Source organism: Barbus barbus (assembly GCF_936440315.1).
Source record: "Barbus barbus genome assembly, chromosome: 4".
NCBI lineage: Eukaryota > Metazoa > Chordata > Actinopteri > Cypriniformes > Cyprinidae > Barbus > Barbus barbus.
The window spans coordinates 36,322,946-36,342,857 of record NC_136732.1 but is presented as its reverse complement, the minus strand read 5'-3'; the positions used below and the strand labels follow the sequence as shown (position 1 = coordinate 36,342,857).

Genomic DNA, 19,912 nt, shown 5'->3' with positions numbered 1-19,912 from the left:
ACCAGTGAGAAACACATCAATAAAGAAGAAATAATCATCTCGAGCGGCATCATTAAGCCAGATGAACAGAAACAATGACTGCGGGCATGTCTATACATGGGCGGGTGACGCAGTTATAAATAACTCAATACCGATCTCAATGAACACAGAAATAACGCAAACAGGCTTACTTTTAAGTCAATGACTAACACCTCAATGTAACAGCTGCAGGATATCGCAAATCAACAAGTAGAAATGTCCTTTCAGCGATCGACTCAACATAGGTAAACTTGAGCAGGCAGGAGCGGCTGAACTAACGATACTGCTCAGACGATATGGGATTAATATCCTGCCATGATTCAAAACTGAAAATAAAGTTCTGAAAGGTTGAAACTAAGTGTTCGAACACTCAAAATCTTACAAAAAAAAGTTTTGCAAGCTTGCAAAATGTAAAAAATTAAAAGCACAATATAACTTCTGTTAACAAAAACATAATTTTTTTTTTTTATATAAGTGGCTTTGTCTTTGTTTTAATCAAATAATTGTGAACCACAAACCGAGCCTTCGTTTTAAAGGGCGATTTCCAAATATATTTTATTTATTTGTTATAATATGGGTATTTTATGTCACCCGTCTTATTAGTTTGATTATAGTAGGCTATACGGGAGTTTTTTATTGTACTATTTTACTGTTGTTTTTTAATTAACAATATATCATAACAACTTATAAAGATCAAAATCTACAGAAGAGATTAACAAATAACATTGGTGTTGTCATATATGGAAGCCCGTTTCCGCCAATGAATAAAAAATAAAACAAGGTAATTGCGACTTTTTATCTCACAATTCGGACTTTTTTTCTCGCAATTCTGACTTTATAACTCGCAATTCTGAGATATAAACTCGCAATTCTGACTTTATAACTCGCAATTCTGAGATATAAACTCGCAATTCTGACTTTATAACTCGCAATTCTGAGATATAAACTCGCAATTCTGAGATATAAACTCGCAATTCTGACTTTATAACTCGCAATTCTGACTTTATAACTCGCAATTCTGAGATATAAACTCGCAATTCTGAGATATAAACTCGCAATTCTGACTTTATAACTCGCAATTCTGACTTTATAACTCGCAATTCTGACTTTATAACTCGCAATTCTGAGATATAAACTCGCAATTCTGACTTTATAACTCGCAATTCTGAGATATAAACTCGCAATTCTGACTTTATAACTCGCAATTCTGACTTTATAACTCGCAATTCTGAGATATAAACTCGCAATTCTGACTTTATAACTCGCAATTCTGACTTTATAACTCGCAATTCTGAGATATAAACTCGCAATTCTGACTTTATAACTCGCAATTCTGAGATATAAACTCGCAATTCTGACTTTATAACTCGCAATTCTGAGATATAAACTTGCAATTCTGACTTTATAACTCGCAATTCTGACTTTATAACTCGCAATTCTGACTTTATAACTCGCAATTCTGACTTTATAACTCGCAATTCTGAGATATAAACTCGCAATTCTGACTTTATAACTCGCAATTCTGAGATATAAACTCGCAATTCTGACTTTATAACTCGCAATTCTGACTTTATAACTCGCAATTCTGACTTTATAACTCGCAATTCTGAGATATAAACTCGCAATTCTGAGATATAAACTCGCAATTCTGACTTTATAACTCGAAATTCTGACTTTATAACTCGCAATTCTGACTTTATAACTCGCAATTCTGACTTTTTTTCTCGCAATTCTGACTTTTTTTCTCACAATTGCGAGTTTATATCTCACAACTCTGACTTTCTCGCACCATATAACCACTCTCCGTGTATGGCTTTGCAGTACTTTGTTCAGTTTGCTATAGATGAACTATATATTGAACTGGATGAATGTTGCTCCGAATATGATTTTTGAACAAACATAAAAATGACTCATTCTTCTTTATTTCTGTGTTTTGCGCTCGAGGTTGGACAGTACCATTACCGCCGAGCTTTCAGACACAACATTCTTAATTTCTTTATAGTTCTGAGTTTGAGGCAGCTTCTATCACGTTATTTTAATAACAGCTGTCAAGTAAAGCGCGTATTATTGTAACACGAGAGTGGATATATATGAATGCACGCAGGTGGATTTCCTTCACTCTCGCATAAAGCGCGCTTTCATCTCAATGTTCTTGCTATAGAATTATCTTATCTCCTGTATTTAATGTTGTAAGATATCGACCAAGCAAGGCATCCCCAATGAAAATTATAAATAAATTAAGGATTCAGTCAGAATTGCGAGTTATAAAGTCAGAATTGCGAGTTTATATCTCAGAATTGCGAGTTATAAAGTCAGAATTGCGAGTTTATTTCTCACAATTCGGACTTTTTTTCTCGCAATTCTGACTTTATAACTCGCAATTCTGAGATATAAACTCGCAATTCTGACTTTATAACTCGCAATTCTGACTTTATAACTCGCAATTCTGACTTTATAACTCGCAATTCTGAGATATAAACTCGCAATTCTGACTTTATAACTCGCAATTCTGAATTTATAACTCGCAATTCTGAGATATAAACTCGCAATTCTGACTTTATAACTCGCAATTCTGAGATATAAACTCGCAATTCTGACTTTATAACTCGCAATTCTGACTTTATAACTCGCAATTCTGACTTTATAACTCGCAATTCTGAGATATAAACTTGCAATTCTGACTTTATAACTCGCAATTCTGACTTTATAACTCGCAATTCTGACTTTATAACTCGCAATTCTGAGATATAAACTAGCAATTCTGACTTTATAACTCAGAACTATAAAGAAATGAAGAATGTTGTGTCTGAAAGCCCGTCGGTAATGGTACTGTCCAACCGCGAGCGCAAAACAGAAATAAAGAAGAATGAGTCATTTTTATGTTTGTTCAAAAATCATATTCGGAGCAACATTCATCCAGTTCAATATATAGTTCATCTATAGCAAACTGAACAAAGTACTGCAAAGCCATACACGGAGAGTGGTTATATGGTGCGAGAAAGTCAGAGTTGTGAGATATAAACTCGCAATTGTGAGAAAAAAAGTCAGAATTGCGAGTTTATATCTCAGAATTGCGAGTTATAAAGTCAGAATTGCGAGTTATAAAGTCAGAATTGCGAGTTATAAAGTCAGAATTGCGAGTTATAAAGTCAGAATTGCGAGTTTATATCTCAGAATTGCGAGTTATAAAGTCAGAATTGCGAGTTATAAAGTCAGAATTGCGAGTTATAAAGTCAGAATTGCGCGTTTATATCTCAGAATTGCGAGTTATAAAGTCAGAATTGCGAGTTATAAAGTCAGAATTGCGAGTTTATATTTCAGAATTGCGAGTTATAAAGTCAGAATTGCGAGTTATAAAGTCAGAATTGCGAGTTATAAAGTCAGAATTGCGAGTTATAAAGTCAGAATTGCGAGTTTATATCTCAGAATTGCGAGTTATAAAGTCAGAATTGCGAGTTATAAAGTCAGAATTGCGAGTTATAAAGTCAGAATTGCGAGTTATAAAGTCAGAATTGCGAGTTTATATCTCAGAATTGCGAGTTATAAAGTCAGAATTGCGAGTTTATATCTCAGAATTGCGAGTTATAAAGTCAGAATTGCGAGTTATAAAGTCAGAATTGCGAGTTTATATCTCAGAATTGCGAGTTATAAAGTCAGAATTGCGAGTTTATTTCTCACAATTCGGACTTTTTTTCTCGCAATTCTGACTTTATAACTCGCAATTCTGAGATATAAACTCGCAATTCTGACTTTATAACTCGCAATTCTGACTTTATAACTCGCAATTCTGAGATATAAACTCGCAATTCTGACTTTATAACTCGCAATTCTGAATTTATAACTCGCAATTCTGAGATATAAACTCGCAATTCTGACTTTATAACTCGCAATTCTGAGATATAAACTCGCAATTCTGACTTTATAACTCGCAATTCTGACTTTATAACTCGCAATTCTGAGATATAAACTTGCAATTCTGACTTTATAACTCGCAATTCTGACTTTATAACTCGCAATTCTGACTTTATAACTCGCAATTCTGAGATATAAACTAGCAATTCTGACTTTATAACTCGCAATTCTGAGATATAAACTGGCAATTCTGACTTTATAACTCGCAATTCTGACTTTATAACTCGCAATTCTGAGATATAAACTCGCAATTCTGACTTTTTTTCTCATAGTTGCGAGTTTATATCTCACAACTCTGACTTTCTCGCACCATAGCAAACCACTCTCCGTGTAAGGCTTTTGGACGCGGTTGGACAGTAGCCTATTACCGCCGGGCTTTCAGACACAACATTCTTCATTTCTTTATAGTTCTGAGTTTGAGGCAGCTTCTATCGCGTTATTTTAATAACAGCTGTCAAGTCAAAAACGTATTATTGTAACACTATTATTGATAGCTCATCGGCAGCTTTATTTCCAGAAATCCCTATGTGCTGGTACAGCAGAATCCGACTGTCCTTCGAGAGCATAATACTTCATTCATACTTCATTTATAGCTACTGCAAAGTTTAGCATCAACCCAAATACACACGGTTCAGCTATAAATCTGAATAAAAAAAATAAAAAAATAAAAAACAGTGTTTTTGAGCAGGGTTGGAACTAAATTCTGCAGGGCTGTGGTCCTCAAGCAACTGAATTTTGCACCCCTGAATTAGATTGCATTTATCTGGAATATAGGCTTCCTGTGTTTGGACATTTTCATAAACGTTTTCCTGAATATGCTTCTGAGATTTTACACTAGTTTACAGCCAGAACTGCAACCAGAACGAGACCAACTTATATTATTATTGTCTATAGCAACGATAATATTATAGGCCTGTAGTCTGAAGAGTTCAGATGCAAAAGCCTCTAAGTGCCATCTGAAATGTTCTTCTAAAATGAGCATTTTTCTCAGGTACAGGTTCTTTTCATTGTCATTAAAGTAAAATAACTGAATATAAACGAAAAATATTTTAGAAGAAAATTGCAGATGGCATTTACGCTTTTGCATCTGAATTCTTCATATATAATTGACTAAATAATTTTCATTTATTTATCATTTATTTATAATTTTCATTGGGGATGTCTTGCTTGGTCGATATCTTACAACATTAAATACAGGAGATAAGATAATTCTATAGCAAGAACATAGAGATGAAAGCGCGCTTTATGCGAGAGTGAAGGAAATCCACCTGCGTGCATTCATATATATCCACTCTCGTGTTACAATAATACGCGCTTTACTTGACAGCTGTTATTAAAATAACGTGATAGAAGCTGCCTCAAACTCAGAACTATAAAGAAATGAAGAATGTTGTGTCTGAAAGCCCGGCGGTAATGGTACTGTCCAACCGCGAGCGCAAAACACAGAAATAAAGAAGAATGAGTCATTTTTATGTTTGTTCAAAAATCATATTCGGACGCAACATTCATCTAGTTCAATATATAGTTCAAATATAGCAAATTGAACAAAGTACTGCAAAGCCATACACGGAGAGTGGTTTGCTATGGTGCGAGAAAGTCAGAGTTGTGAGATATAAACTCGCAATTGTGAGAAAAAAAGTCAGAATTCTGAGAACAAAAGTCAGAATTGCGAGTTTATATCTCAGAATTGCGAGTTATAAAGTCAGAATTGCGAGTTTATATCTCAGAATTGCGAGTTATAAAGTCAGAATTGCGAGTTATAAAGTCAGAATTGCGAGAAAAAAAGTCCGAATTGTGAGATAAAAAGTCGCAATTACCTTGTTTTATTTTTTATTCATTGGCGGAAACGGGCTTCCATACATAGGCTTCCATAGTAAAGTGATCTAGAGGAAAAGCAGATGTGTTTTGCCTATTGGCATACAAAGCCTATTACGTGTATTTGTTTTTATTTATGCTATTATAATTACACCGGGTCACCAACTAATGACAGATTGAAATCTACAGTAAATTTAACAACCTTCTTGACTCTTCAACCGAGTTTAAGAAGCCTTTAACATTATGTGCTCAACATTAAATCTGTAACATGTAGCCAACATTAAGAATAGGGTTGTGCCGGTGAGGAAATTTTCCCATTGATTAGTTAACTTATGACAACACCAATGTTATTTGTTAATCTCTTCTGTAGATTTTGATCTTTATAAGTTGTTATGATATATTGTTAATTAAAAAACAACAGTAAAATAGTACAATAAAAAACTCCCGTATAGCCTACTATAATCAAACTAATAAGACGGGTGACATAAAATACCCATATTATAACAAATAAATAAAATATATTTGGAAATCGCCCTTTAAAACGAAGGCTCGGTTTGTGGTTCACAATTATTTGATTAAAACAAAGACAAAGCCACTTATATAAAAAAAAATATATATGTTTTTGTTAACAGAAGTTATATTGTGCTTTTAATTGCCTCCGCTATCGTCCTGTCAATCATACTCGCGGGTCATTTTCAGTAAAAATGTATTTCACCATCATAGGTACCCAAGTTCTGACTGCTGACTGAACACTGGTCAGTGATCCTCTCTCGCTCGGCGCTGTCTAGCGCAGCTTCACCACACAGATTTAACTCTGCACAGCTAAATAAAACGGGCTGGTGGCAGACTAATATTTAATATTTCTGATGTAAAGATTTCTGTGAAACGCGTAAAGTTGCACAGAGGAAAGCCCAACAGGACCTGCCCTGTACAGTTTAAGAATCGGTAGCCATAGTAACGTTAGAGGACTATTATTTTGTTGAACAGACCTGAGCGACTACTGATGACGTCACATGCTCAGATTTGCTTGACCAATCGGCGGAAGGGGGCGTCTAAGGACCGCCCACATGTGGAAACGAATTTGGAAGTCATTTATTCGTTTTATGCCTCTGAACTAAAAAACGAAAAATCAAGCCGAAATCTCGTTTTTTCAAAAAAAACGAAAAAACGAATAAAGGTGCCGTTTTCTCGTTTCTGCTTATTTCGTTTCAAATTGGAAAACAAACTATCAAAACGTACACGGACCGTTAACAAAGTTTTTCACCTCTCTCCCAGTCCCACTCCCAGCCATGGACGCGGTTCTTGCAGCTCTAGACGGGACCGCCATGTGGCCAGACAGCCGTGCATCCTGTTTGCGTATCCTCTGCGCTTTCGTCATTGGCGGAGCAGTCGGTCAATCCCACCTTTCCAGTAAATATGACTTGTGATTGGACTGTACGTCAGCAGACAGCAAAGCATTGGCCAAGAGCAGAAGGCCCTCCCTCCAGGCTTTTTTTGTTTAAGTTGCAAGGTTGCGAAGCTTCATTTTCGCTCAGTCTGAGTTTCAGAGTTTCAGAGCAGAGCTGCGTGACAACGCTGCCACAAATCACGTGAGTCGCAAGCTCGCAACTGTGTGGGCGTATCTCCGCAAAGTGGGTGTTGTAAACTCAGCTCTGAAAAAATAGTCTGCAATAGGAGTGCAAATGTAATGTAATGTAATAAGTTTCGCCCTTTCGAACCTCAGTTTTCAGAGTTTCAAAACTTTTTTTCACCTATTCGCACACCAGTTTTCAGATCACCATTTACAAGGTTTCAAATCTGGAAAACAAACTATTCACTGGGAGAACAGTGACAAATTCGAAACTCTGAAAAAAATATTGCACAACACCGTAAAAAAGAGTGTTGTACTTCTGAAGAAGGAAAACTCAAAAACAAAATTATGTTTGCAGAGATTTTATTTTATTTATCTCTTTGCAACCCTGCAAACCTCTGTTTTCAGAGTTTCACAACTTTTTTTCACACATTCGCACACCAGTTTTCAGATCACCATTTACAAGGTTTCAAACCTGGAAAACAAACTAATACAGTGGGAGAACACTGACAAATTTGAAACTCTGAAAAATTGTTTGCGCAACATCGTAAAATTGTTTTGCAGTTCTGAAGAAGGAAATCTCAAAAACAACAATGTTTGCAGAGATATTTTAATTTTTTTTTTACATTTTGCAAGCTTGCAAAACTTATTTTTCGATCTTGCAAAACTTTTTTTTGTAAGATTTTGAGTGTTCGAACACTTAGTTTCAACCTTTCAGAACTTTATTTTCAGTTTTGAATCATGGCAGGATATCAATCCCATAGACGACGTCAGAATAAAAGCCCTCTCTTAAAGGAGCCTTTACAACATACTATGAATATTGTTGTGTGTGTGTGTGTGTATTCAGAGCTCAATGTTTAATTTTTAAAGCTCCATATATCAAACAACCCCAATCACACTCACCTTGGCATCATTATTTATCACATACAAATCTTACAACAATATATATAGATTCACAAAACATTTAAGCCAAAAAAAAAAAAAAAAAACTTTTTTATTTTTTAAAAGAACTTTGTTTTCTTAAAAACATTTAACAATGGTCTTATCTTGTTTTACAATTGTTCTAAGGACAAAACTTCAATCTTTATTCCTGAAAAGAATGTTCTTAAATCAGGCCAGCAATAATGAAAACAGTATGCACATGTTTTACGCCTATTATGGTAATCTGCAGGCAGTGTTGAAAGACAGCCTTTATAGTGTTTGAGTTCATTGAGTTGTATTGGGTAAGACCTGGCATACAGACAACACCAAAGCCATAAGATGTTCTAAAGAAAATCTGAACTTTCTTAGGAATTTTGTCAAGAATTGGAACATTGTTACAGACTTAATTACTCTTAAATTTCTTAACTAAAGATATTTGTGAATTTGGCACCTAGTTCTCATCTTTACTAGCATATTTCTCTCTCTCTTCCCCCATTTTTTGTAAAATAAATGTTAGCCCAGGAGTGTTATTCTTTTGACATGGAAACATTTAAAAGTTGCTCCATTAAGACGTTCCAATGTGCCACTTTCCTTCTTTTTTGTGTGGTTATAGGCTAGGAAATAAATGTGAAATGAGAGTGATTAACATATATAGTATAATATAATAGTCCTGCTCTCTAACCCTAATTTAATGAAACATTACTCAGCCAACTCGATGAGCTTGCGGTCTGGAGTCTCGGTTACTGCTTACCAACTTCAAATTAAGCATTGTTGTCCTGTGAGGCATTTCCTTTGTGTAGCGTTTCTGAAAGACATTCTTTATATACGTGCTTCATTTAAATATTGTGCATTTGTCTCATTTAAAGGAAAAAGATCAGTGTTTGCGGCTGGTTGTTGTACTAGCCATACTTTCTGGACAGGGTTATTTCTTTTCTATTAGAGGCTACATTTTAAAAAAATCATTTTCTTTGGCAAGATTTATGGCTAGAAGCGAAAGCTTTTAATTTGAATGAAAAGCGAGTAAAACAGAAAAAAGAATCAACTCTGAATATCAGACGACAGAGAGGTATGTTTCTTTTATTTCTTTTTTAAGATTTATTATATTTGTTTAATCTAATCACATTCATATATATTCTCAGACCTAGCTATAAATAATGGCGTAAAATATTCTAAATAAGTTATCGTGCTGTATATTTACTTTAATATAAACATAACATTATATAAAAAATACAGGACTTTTGCTTTACGAGACTCCAGTAGTAGACTTTCTAGTATAGGTTAATAAAATAATCTGAGTATAAGTCTATTGCCTATCTATGTAACAGCTATATCAACCAGGTACTGCGTATAAATCAGTTTTTGTTCATAATAATAATAATAATAATAATAATAGAAAGGGATTTCCATTTTTCTAATACGCTAATCTATTAGTCTACATTTAGGCTACATTGCTTAATGCTCATGCATCTGACACATTTTCCTCTTGTCATATCACTGTCAATCTTTGAAAGTGAATGCCGCATTGATGGGGGATTTGTATGTCACGTCTCATATTTGCTGCTTGTACATGATGTGTGGTCACTGGTCCTCTTAATAACACGAAAAATAAATCTCTTATTCAAATTCTGAATGGATTATATCAGAAAGCGCACTAATAGCATTTCCTTTTAAAAAGATGTTACAGTTCATTTAAGCTATTCAAGAAGAAGAAAAAAACATTCTGAAGCCTGTCTTTAATTGGCTACATTGTTCAAACTAAAAGCCTATAAGCACTGGAGAGGATGCCAAATATCCTATTATTACAGTGGACGCAATGTTTTCATTGCGTGAGAAAATTGTCAGTTGCTTGAGTCATGCTGAATGCATGAGGGTTGGCAGCCTGTAGTCATTATTTTATAAATTCTTACCCACGCCTTGTGGTGTAGGTTACTTTCCTCACAGCAACTACAACAACAAGCAAAACCATCACAGGTATGAATTCATTCGAAATCTCCAATTACTAAAATGCTTGCGTTTTCTCATGAGATCTGGTTAAAGGCTCAAGATTAAATCTGTTTCACCTCATAAAATCATAGATAAAAAAAATTGCAGACATTTTTTATAGGTGTGGGCTATTTGCCCTACCTTTCTGACACAATTATTTCAAATGTACATCTTGCCCTGGTTTAAAAGTTAAAAAGTTTATAATTTGGATCTGGTTTTTGTCTTCATATAAAAACATATGTACTCACGTTTTGAGGCTACCTACAACTTTTTTTAGTTTTGAAAAAAAAAAAGTAGGCTATATGTAACCGGCTCTACTTCGCCTCGCTCCGAGCGGGATTCGAACCGCGGTCTCCGGCGCGGGAGGCGGGCGCTCTAACGAGTACTAGAGCGCCACTTCTTTGAGATCAAGAGAGTGAGGTTTACACGCACCAGTACACTTGCCTGCGTCTGTTACATATAGAAACAGTTTTCACTTAGAAATTAGTAAATTGTACAATTACAAAGGAAAATATATATAAAAAATGTTGAACTGCAGCAATCATAATATATATCATAATTGTTCTCAAAATATTTTGTGCTAGTTGGTGTTACTGCTATTGATGTATACTGTATTTGTCTTTACAGATCTAATCCCATAATGTCCTGCAACCACCACCTCCTGCTTAAAGTTTTCTTGATTTTGCTTGGTGCTGCACTGGCCATTTGTTTCATCCAGCTGGGGGCCATGGATTTCATGAAAACCGTAATAGAATCTGGGTACTCTGGGTATGTATCCTTGTTTTCTGTCATTCAGAAGACTAATTCAAAGTGATTTGTAGTGCACTCATAGTATTACAACTGTAAGCGCTAGGCTGCATCTTGCCCTTTATTCATTAGACTACATCCTTTTAAAGTTTTAATGAGTGACTTTTTTTTTTCTTTTTTTCTTGCTCAGCACCTCTGACCATGTCATTTTCGTCAAACCAAAGTAAGTACAGCAGCAACAGTACAAGTGTATGGTCACATTAGTGCTTCGTTAATTTTTTTAAATAAAAGACTTCAACGTGTTTCACTTAATTATTGCCTATTTGTGTGTGTGTGTGTGTGTGTGTGTGTGTGTGCGTGTGTGATTTTTTTCACAGACTTGGGCCAATTCTAAGTACAAATCGTTCATCATGTTTCAGTAATGGTACATTTGCAAGACCTAGTATATCAGAAGAACTGCTGAAGGACATTATGAAACGCAGAGCAGAGGAGTACAGGCAACATCAACTTAGGTGTGTATATATATATATATATATATATATATATATATATATATATATATATATCTCTTGTCAAATGTATAAATTACATTTATACAATATAGTGGTCATTTATTTCATGGTATGAAAACCTTGTTTTCATCTTGTTTGACAAAATCTTGTTTGACAAGATATATATATATATATATATATATATATATAGCATGTCAAACATTATTTATTTTTTTTACATGAAATGATCATTATCTCTTCAGACCTACCTTCATCTTTGTGATATTTACATGCATTTTGTAAATTAATGTAGATTTCATTTATTTTTCTCAGGATGGGAGCAGACTTGGACAGACTTATTATTGCACCAGCCAACTCTCCTCTCCAATATCCGATCACAGGTTTCACAGTATCTCCAATGCAAAAATCTCTAATACCAGGTATGCATATATGATATGTAATGTTGTTTAAAATGGCATCCTCTGCCCTGATGTTTAGTTACTTGCTCCTGTGTATTACTTATATATTTAGAGATTGTATTTTATAAATGTCAGAAAATAGAAAAAATGATCATAAAGAAATATTTCTAAATACCAAACATTTTTAAGGTCTTGCTCTTCAGACACAAAAGAGGGAGGTGTACAAGGTTGGTAATCCTTTACTTTGTGCTCCCAGGCCCGGATTAACACAGTGTAGTGCCCTAGGGTGACCACATTTGAACCCCCCCCCCCCAAAAAAAATATTTAGCGTTCCCATATATTTGACTCCTGAAAAATTATTTACAGGGGCCATACAATGCCATTTTTTCCCCCTTAATGTTATTAAAGGTAGGCTGTGTCATTGTCAAATTCAATTTCTGAAAAAAAAAATAGAATAAGAAGAATAAGTTACTAATCAAAAGAAATCAATATAAGCAAGATTAGTTTCCACTACAAAGGTGGCACAGAAGAACATAAAATAACATGTAAGTAAATTTACAGACATTTACAGAGGCTCAGAGGTTTTAACTTCATAACAATGTTGTGAGATTAATGTTTTAAATATAGAATTTTGAATATAGAACTATTGTTTGATTGAAATGATTTAAATAACTGAAATGACAGTTCTGTTAGCCTGCACCAGAGCGACCTCGCACTGAACGCTCTTTGTTTGCATGTGTCATTGTTTTCTAATAGAATAAATGAAACGGGACAAAGTTAATCTTGTCAAACTCTATATCATTCTGAGGGTCTAAGCCTCAAGCATCGACGACAGATCGCTGTTTTTCGATGGAAAGCTTATAAGGAATGAGTGGCACAAATTTGCTACATTTGTGTAAGCAGTACACATCCAAACACGCAGAGTAAAAAAGCCGTACGTACCTTTATCATTGTAATAACGAGCCACAAACGCGTCCACTGCTGAAATCCCAGTTTAGTTAGAGAGGTAAGGGTCCACAGAAAAACATCCCAGCGAGCACTTTTAGTCCAGCGAAACAATAACGTTGTAATAAGGATGAATATTCCTTTGTTTACGTTTCATTTCTTCAGAGAGTTATTGTTCGCGTCCGTTATGGAATAAATTACGCTCAAAAACAGCGTCTTGGTGGTAAAAAAACAAAACGATTTTGTAGAATACGGTCTTACAAACATAATGAGACCGTCTACGGAAAAAAAAGTCTCAGAAAAGCGGAATATAGATTATTTGAATTTGGCGCTCCCTCCTGCCGGCAGTGACGCTTCTGTGACGCACGCTGTCATCTGAGCGGGGCATAACTTAGCGATCTGCTTTATCCATAAAAAACTGTTTTTTTTTTCTTCTACATTTTTTATATGTGTGTGTGTGTATTGTGTGGGGAATGTGGCCGTGTCTGCATGATTATAATCTGTATGGACGCACATCAGCGTGTTTATTAGCGACTCTATGACGGCTATCATTGTGATTCATTGATCAGCTATTATTGATTATATGGCCCATCTGTTTGATTATAATCTGAATGGAAGCACATCAGCGTGTGTTTACTGACTCTATGACCATGTCTGGCAATATCACTTCACGTCTGGCAGTGATATTTATCATTGTAATAACGAATAACGAAGAATACTTCAGTATACATACTATATACAAAGCATTTTTTTCTATTTTTTTTCCTTTTTTATTACTCAAATAATTATTTTTGTATTTTTTAGTGCTCAAATAAATCTGTCTATTATTTTATAATTGAAAAACTATGCAGGAACATGTATAATGACTAAAATAGCTTGTATAATTCTGCAATCCATTTGGTGGTTATTTTTCCTCAAACAGGGGGGTGGGGGGACTATAAATAGTTTCAGAAAAAATATTGCAGGAATCTCATTTTTCATGGTATCTTCTTCAAATTTGAAATATGAACTGATGAGACACATGGCTTTCGATCCATTACTTTTCTGGATTGCTCCAGGACTTATTTCATGTATTTGTATATGAAATAAAAAAACATTCAGTGTGGAAAAATATTTTTCAAGGCACGTCAGTGTCTATAACTTTTTATCTTTTTGAGCATTATCAACTCTGGATGATAGATAGTAAAGCCCAGAGTCTCTTCTTTCCAAAGATACCTAATTTGTTTGTGTAAGCACACTTTGTCACAAACTGTTACCATTTTAATTCAGGTAGGTTATTTTCACCTGCGAGGCCCTAAATGGGGTTGAAGGTTAAAGTGTTAAAGCATAAAAATAAAACTGTCAGTAGGTGGTGGCAATTCACTGATTTTTTTCACTGAATTATTAATTCAACTGATTCATTTGAATGGCTGATTCATTCAGGAACAAAGCAAGTGACCGTCTTTGGCTTAGTTCACACAGCTGGCTAAAGTGGCCCAAATCTGGCCCAAAATGTTTTTGCCCAAATGTGCCCCATATCTGATTTTCTTATGACAGTCTGAACAGCACAAATCCAATTTTTTCAAATCAGGCCCAGGCCACTTTCATATGTGGTCCTAAATCGGATACATATCCAATGTTTTGCAATGAGTCTGAACGGCCATGCTGCATTTCATGCGATTTGTACGTGATTGAAATGTGACAGACGTCACAATTGTGAACTGGAGAAGGCGGGAAGATTAAAATCACAATGGCAGACTTCGTTATTTAGGCTCTGATTGCACATTAACTTAAAAATTGCTAAACACACGCTAACACGAGCAGCATCCATTTTTATTTCCGCAAACACAGTGCACTGCGTCTGACGTCATGTCTTCTTCTGCGCATGCGGGTCACTTCAGGGCCGTATACGGTTCACACATGAGACTGATGGCAGTCGCATTTAAATGACAATGTGAACAACAGCGCAAAAAAATTTCAGCAAAAAATCCGATCTGAGCATTAAGACCTGCAGTGAAGCGAGTACATCTCAGTATGGCCGCTGCCATCTTGAGTAAATGACGTCATTTGGAGCCCGAGTCTGCGCAGTAGAGTTGTGAGGTGGAGCCACGGAATAAAACTCCCACCCAAACTCCCACAGACCCAATCAACCGACACGCCCTGTTTTTATAGCATCAAATTACTAGCTAAAATTAAACGTATCACAAAAACGAACAATTTAATATATATCAGCATAATAACAACTACCTTAAATGACCAAAACCATATTTCGGAAAATTGTATTGGAAGTGTAATTTATTTTTTTATTTTGACTGAAGTCCCATTCGTTTACATGGAGAGGGCGGGGTTTATGATCCGTACTGCAGCCAGCCACCAGGGGGCGATCAAAGAACCCGCAGCTTCACTTTTAAGGATGAGTGAGACACCCGGTCGCACGCAGTACTTTTCAGTCGCACTGAATAGCCCTGGCTATGTGTCGTGACATTTTCTCTTTTTTTATTATTATTATTTACATTTCGCACAACCGCCAAGTTGATGCTGCCTATCCATTTGTGAATAAATATGCTCTGACTCTGACTGGGGGGGAGGGGCAAATACACTGTGACCTGACTCAATTGCAATTCTTTATATGCGTGCATACATTTGATATTCTCTCTGCATATATTTTATCATTAACTGTTCATTTTCTATGCATCTGTATCTCTTCTCTTCTTTTAAAAAATATTTTAAAGGTCTTGTCATTATCGTAATCACTTGGTGCCCCCCTATTGGCTGGTGCCCCAGGGCACTCACCCAATCCCATCTATGGATAATCCAGTGTTGTGTCCAATTCTGACCCCCGCTAGATTATTACCCCCCTAGTATTGGTAGGTTTAGGGTTAGGTGTGGGGGAGGGGTTAGGATTAGGCAATCAGGTAGCGATTTCAAGGAGAGGGGGTAATAATTTGGCAGGGGTCGAAAATGGGCACAACAGGCCCTGGTGCTCCTAAATCTTTTTTTAATCTAGGTGGTGGGCTGAAATGAGAGAATTTTTTCATACTTCATTTACTTTCAAATGCTTGGACTTTCTTTGCTTTCAAATCATTTTAAGGATTTGGTTTGGTTTCAATTTTTACAGGCTTGGTGTGTGGGCAAGGGCATTGACTGAAGCCTAAATCCTTGCTGGAAATTGCTTGCAGGAACACTTCATTTGCATTAATCACAATCATGTCTGCAGGTGTCTTTGAATGTGAGTAAAGGAGTGCTCTCAGTGGAGGATGTTCTGGATGGAGATCAGGTGGAGGGACAGGGTCAAAGTAATCTGACCATATCATCCAGCAACCTCACACATCTCAACAATATGCTCTCCAGAGTGACCTACACCAGCACCATCTACCACATCAAAACATCAGACTTGCGTATGTACAAGAGAGGCACTTAGACTCTTAAAATGGATAGTTCACTCAAAAATGAAAACTTTGTCAATAATTACTCACTGATAATGTCGATAATGGTGGAGGACTGTCCCGGAAGAGGAGAAATGGTTGAATAAAGTCTTTATATTTTTATCTTTGTGCACAAAAAAGTATTCTTCGTAGATTCATAAAATTATGGCTGAACCTCAGATGTCTCATGGACTATTTTAACGACAACTTTACTACATTTCTGTGCCTTGATCGTGGTAGGAGCCTTGCTGTCTATGCAGGGTCAGAAAGCTCTCTGATTTAATCAAATATATCTCAATTTGTGTTCTGAAAATGAACGAAAGTCTTACGGGTTTGGAACGACATGAGGATGAGTAATTAATGACAGAATGACATTTTTGGGTGAACTAACCCTTTAATACATTCCAAAAGGTTTTTGCAGTGATTCCATGGAACAGATTCCCCAACAGTTCTAAAAAGAACCATATTTTTCTTAATATGAAGAATATTTCATGATCTAAAGAAATGTTTTACAGTAGAGAGAACCTTTTGTGCATTGAAAAGGTTCCATGGACATTAAAAGTTCTTCATGGCCAGTAAAGAACCTTTATTTTTGAAAGTGTACAGTACAATCTGATGAGAATTTATAAAATCATTTATTTTTCATATCAAATGTTCTCTTTAGTTCATTTCACTTTTGAGGACCATGAAGTCACGTTTCCCATCACAATCAGGAGACAAACAGTTCCTGTTCTGTATGACCCAGGAAATGGTAAAACCACAAAAACATGGGATGTTTTCATGGCACCAAAGATGCTTCTTAAATTAATGTCTGTAGAGTTTTTAAAACTTGCTAGTGAAATCCACCTTCTCTCCATTGCAATTCAGATGTCAACTCACAGGTGACCATAATAACCAAGACATTTCTGAGGTATAAGGAGCTCAATGTCCTCATCAAGAGTATCCGGATGTTTTACCCAGAGATAAAGATAATTATTGCGGATGACAGCCTGAAGCCTGAACCTATTACTGGAAAAAACATTGAGCACTACATTATGCCCCCTACACAGGCAAACACTTTTTATATTCTGGATTTGCATTCTATATTTACAGTGGTGTATTGGTATTTTCTGCCCTGCTGTTAGCTGATATCTAACTATTGATTACTTATTCACCGCTCTGCTGTCGATGATTTGCTTTCTTCAGGGCTGGTTTGCAGGGAGGAATCTTGCAATATCACAAGTCACCACTAAATATTCCCTGTGGGTGGACGATGACTTTGTATTTTTGAAAGGAACCCGGATTGAGAGCTTTGTAGAGATTATGGAAGCGGTTCCAGAACTGGACATTGTAAGAATTTTGTTTTTGTAAAAATGCAGTACATTTATGAAACTTACTGCTTGGGGTAATGAGAATCCTTTCTCTTTTTGACTCTGTCTAGCTTGGTGGTGCGGTATCAGGCAATCAGTATTATTTCAAATTGAAGTATGAAGGAGATGAAGAGGAAGGCGGCTGCCTAACACGTGTTAAAAAAGGGTTTCATCAACCACTTCCAAACTTTAAGGACTGCATTCTAACAGATGGAGTTGTAAATTATTTTCTGGGTCGGACGGATGCAGTGAGAAGGGTTGGCTTTGACCCATACCTAAAACGAGTGGGTCATTCTGGTAAGTATTTACTCATTTTTGTCCATTGTTATTGCTCTGATTTTTTTTTTTTAACTCGGTTTCCTCCTCCTAATGGTCAAGTCACTTTTATTTGTATAGTGCTTTATAAAATTGTTTCAAAGCAGCTTCACTTTAATAAACAGAAACATTACAGTGTTCATGTTCCACAATTAATCAATAATCAGTTCTACAGAAGACAAGTTCAAGTTCATTGTTGCAAATTTCAGTTTTAAAAGGAGTTCAGTTCAGTCATAAGCAGCTCTACGGGCAATAGTATCATTTTTCAGATCAAGTAATTTCAATAACGGAGTCGGTGCTGTAAAGGATCTGATAGTGTTAGTGCAGTTAAATCAATAATCCACACTGAATAATAATCTTTTAATATACTGTAATCTAGTTCAATGGACCAGGCTTACATTAGACTAGTTTTAAATCAAACATTCCTCACATACTAAACAATGTACTGTAGATTATCTATAATTAGTCCCTAGATAAAGCTCATGGACTTCTGATGACATTATTGTATCCATTTTTCTGCTCCATCGTTTCTTGTCATCCTTGCCTTTCTTCAGAGTTCTTCATGGATGGACTTGGACAACTGTTGGTTGCTTCCTGCAAAGGCCTGTCCATTGGCCACCAAAGACATCGGCCTCGGGGCAAATATGCTTACTTCAGAACTCAGAAGAAAGCTGATGGGAAGAGAAAAGTGTATCATCATTTCTTTAAGAACTATTTAAAGTATATACAGTTCTGACAAGCTTTTGTCCTCCTCTCCCATAAGACTGTTTTTGATCACCAAAGGAATATTCTGACTAGTGAGTTCTTGTTTCAGATTTAGTTTTGCTTGCAAGACAGTTACAAGTGTGATTTTAAAAATAAATAAATGAGCCTGTCCAAAGTGGGAGAATACTTTTTATATATATATATATAAACATGAAATCAGCTGGAACCCCAGACTAAGAAATTTCTCTCTGTAAATTTGTTTATTTGACAATGGATATCAGTCTACATGTTAGCTTTTTATGAGATGATTGCTGGCTGTAAGTTGTCTGCTGAGGTCTACAGCGTCTCTGTGTCTGTATTGTTAAATAAATAATAGACAATATTCTGTTAGTGTGTCTGTATAAGATGCCAGTGGCTCAGTGACTGCTGAACATATTTGGTCACTATTACACTGGTAATATTTTGTAATAAATTTGTAAACCTTTATAGCATTGTATTATTTATTAATATATATTTTTTTAATCTTCTGTCTGACTGGTATTAAAATACATTATAGCCTGTATAGGTTTACATTAATAAAACTGAAAGTTTTTTTTTTTTTTAATTGACAAAGGAAAATGTAATTGAATACATTTGAATACAGATGAACACAGATGAATATTAATAATGCGATAGCATTGAACATTAATAAATGATAGTATTTGTCACTTGAACAGTAATAATTAAAGAAGAAATAACACAAAATAAATGTAATGAATGCATTTTCTTCAAATGTATTTTTAATAGCTCTAAATGAAGTTTATGAAGGTTGCAATTTTCTTCATATTAAATGTTTTTTTCTTAATATAAGTTGAAACACGTAAAGGAAAAACTGAAAAACACTTTAGTTCCATATTCAATATGGCTGGGGGGGGGGGGGGGGGGGGGTTGTCTTTGACTCTTTTCTGCTGATTCAGCACAATCAGCACTCCTCACTCGTCTGCATCAGCATAATATTTAAAGTTACATTGATTGTTATTAATAATACATAAACAGAGCAAATATAATAAGGATTCTTCCACTTTCAAAGTGAACTGACTACAGCATTTAAAAGTGATGAGCTAGAATGCTGATAATAAGCAAAGCAACTGGTATTTTACTATTTCATTATTTGTGAGTTGTTTAAATCAAGTTGTCCATTCTAGCCTTAGGTACTACAATCGCAATTCCAGAAAAGTTGGGACATTTTGTGAGATGCCATAAAACCATGCTGTTGTAACACATGCAGAATGAGACCTGGCATTGTCTTGATCTAATAATCATGGACTTCCCATGAAAG

The 19,912-nt window shown here is 35.5% G+C and overlaps 1 protein-coding gene across 3 annotated transcripts; it reads left to right on the top strand.

Moving 5' to 3' along the window:
• The first annotated feature begins 8,522 nt into the window (after positions 1–8,522).
• Positions 8,523–19,079, top strand: LOC306865152 (beta-1,4 N-acetylgalactosaminyltransferase 1-like). 3 transcript variants are annotated; one of them, XM_079409563.1, is made up of 13 exons: positions 8,537–9,302; positions 10,162–10,207; positions 10,847–10,987; positions 11,157–11,189; positions 11,344–11,478; positions 11,791–11,897; positions 12,066–12,103; positions 16,018–16,198; positions 16,890–16,976; positions 17,093–17,274; positions 17,411–17,554; positions 17,646–17,871; positions 18,444–19,079. In XM_079409563.1, exons 3-13 carry the CDS (start codon positions 10,860–10,862, stop codon positions 18,623–18,625), a joined length of 1,443 nt encoding a protein of 480 aa, XP_079265689.1. In that variant the 5' UTR covers positions 8,537–9,302; positions 10,162–10,207; positions 10,847–10,859; the 3' UTR covers positions 18,626–19,079. The 3 variants fall into 3 exon arrangements, with proteins under 3 accessions (XP_079265688.1, XP_079265689.1, XP_079265690.1); XM_079409562.1 differs by lacking the exon at positions 10,162–10,207 and having other exon boundaries at positions 8,523–9,302; XM_079409564.1 differs by lacking the exon at positions 8,537–9,302 and having other exon boundaries at positions 10,204–10,634.
• The last annotated feature ends 833 nt before the right edge of the window (positions 19,080–19,912 follow it).

Excerpts from the sequence above, each read along its gene's own strand:
- LOC306865152 (XM_079409562.1), top strand. The coding sequence starts at position 10,860 with ATGTCCTGCAACCACCACCTCCTGCTTAAAGTTTTCTTGATTTTGCTT. Across the intron at positions 10,988-11,156 it reads ATAGAATCTGGGTACTCTGG|CACCTCTGACCATGTCATTT; the intron begins GTATGTATCCTT and ends TTTCTTGCTCAG. Across the intron at positions 11,479-11,790 it reads TACAGGCAACATCAACTTAG|GATGGGAGCAGACTTGGACA; the intron begins GTGTGTATATAT and ends TATTTTTCTCAG.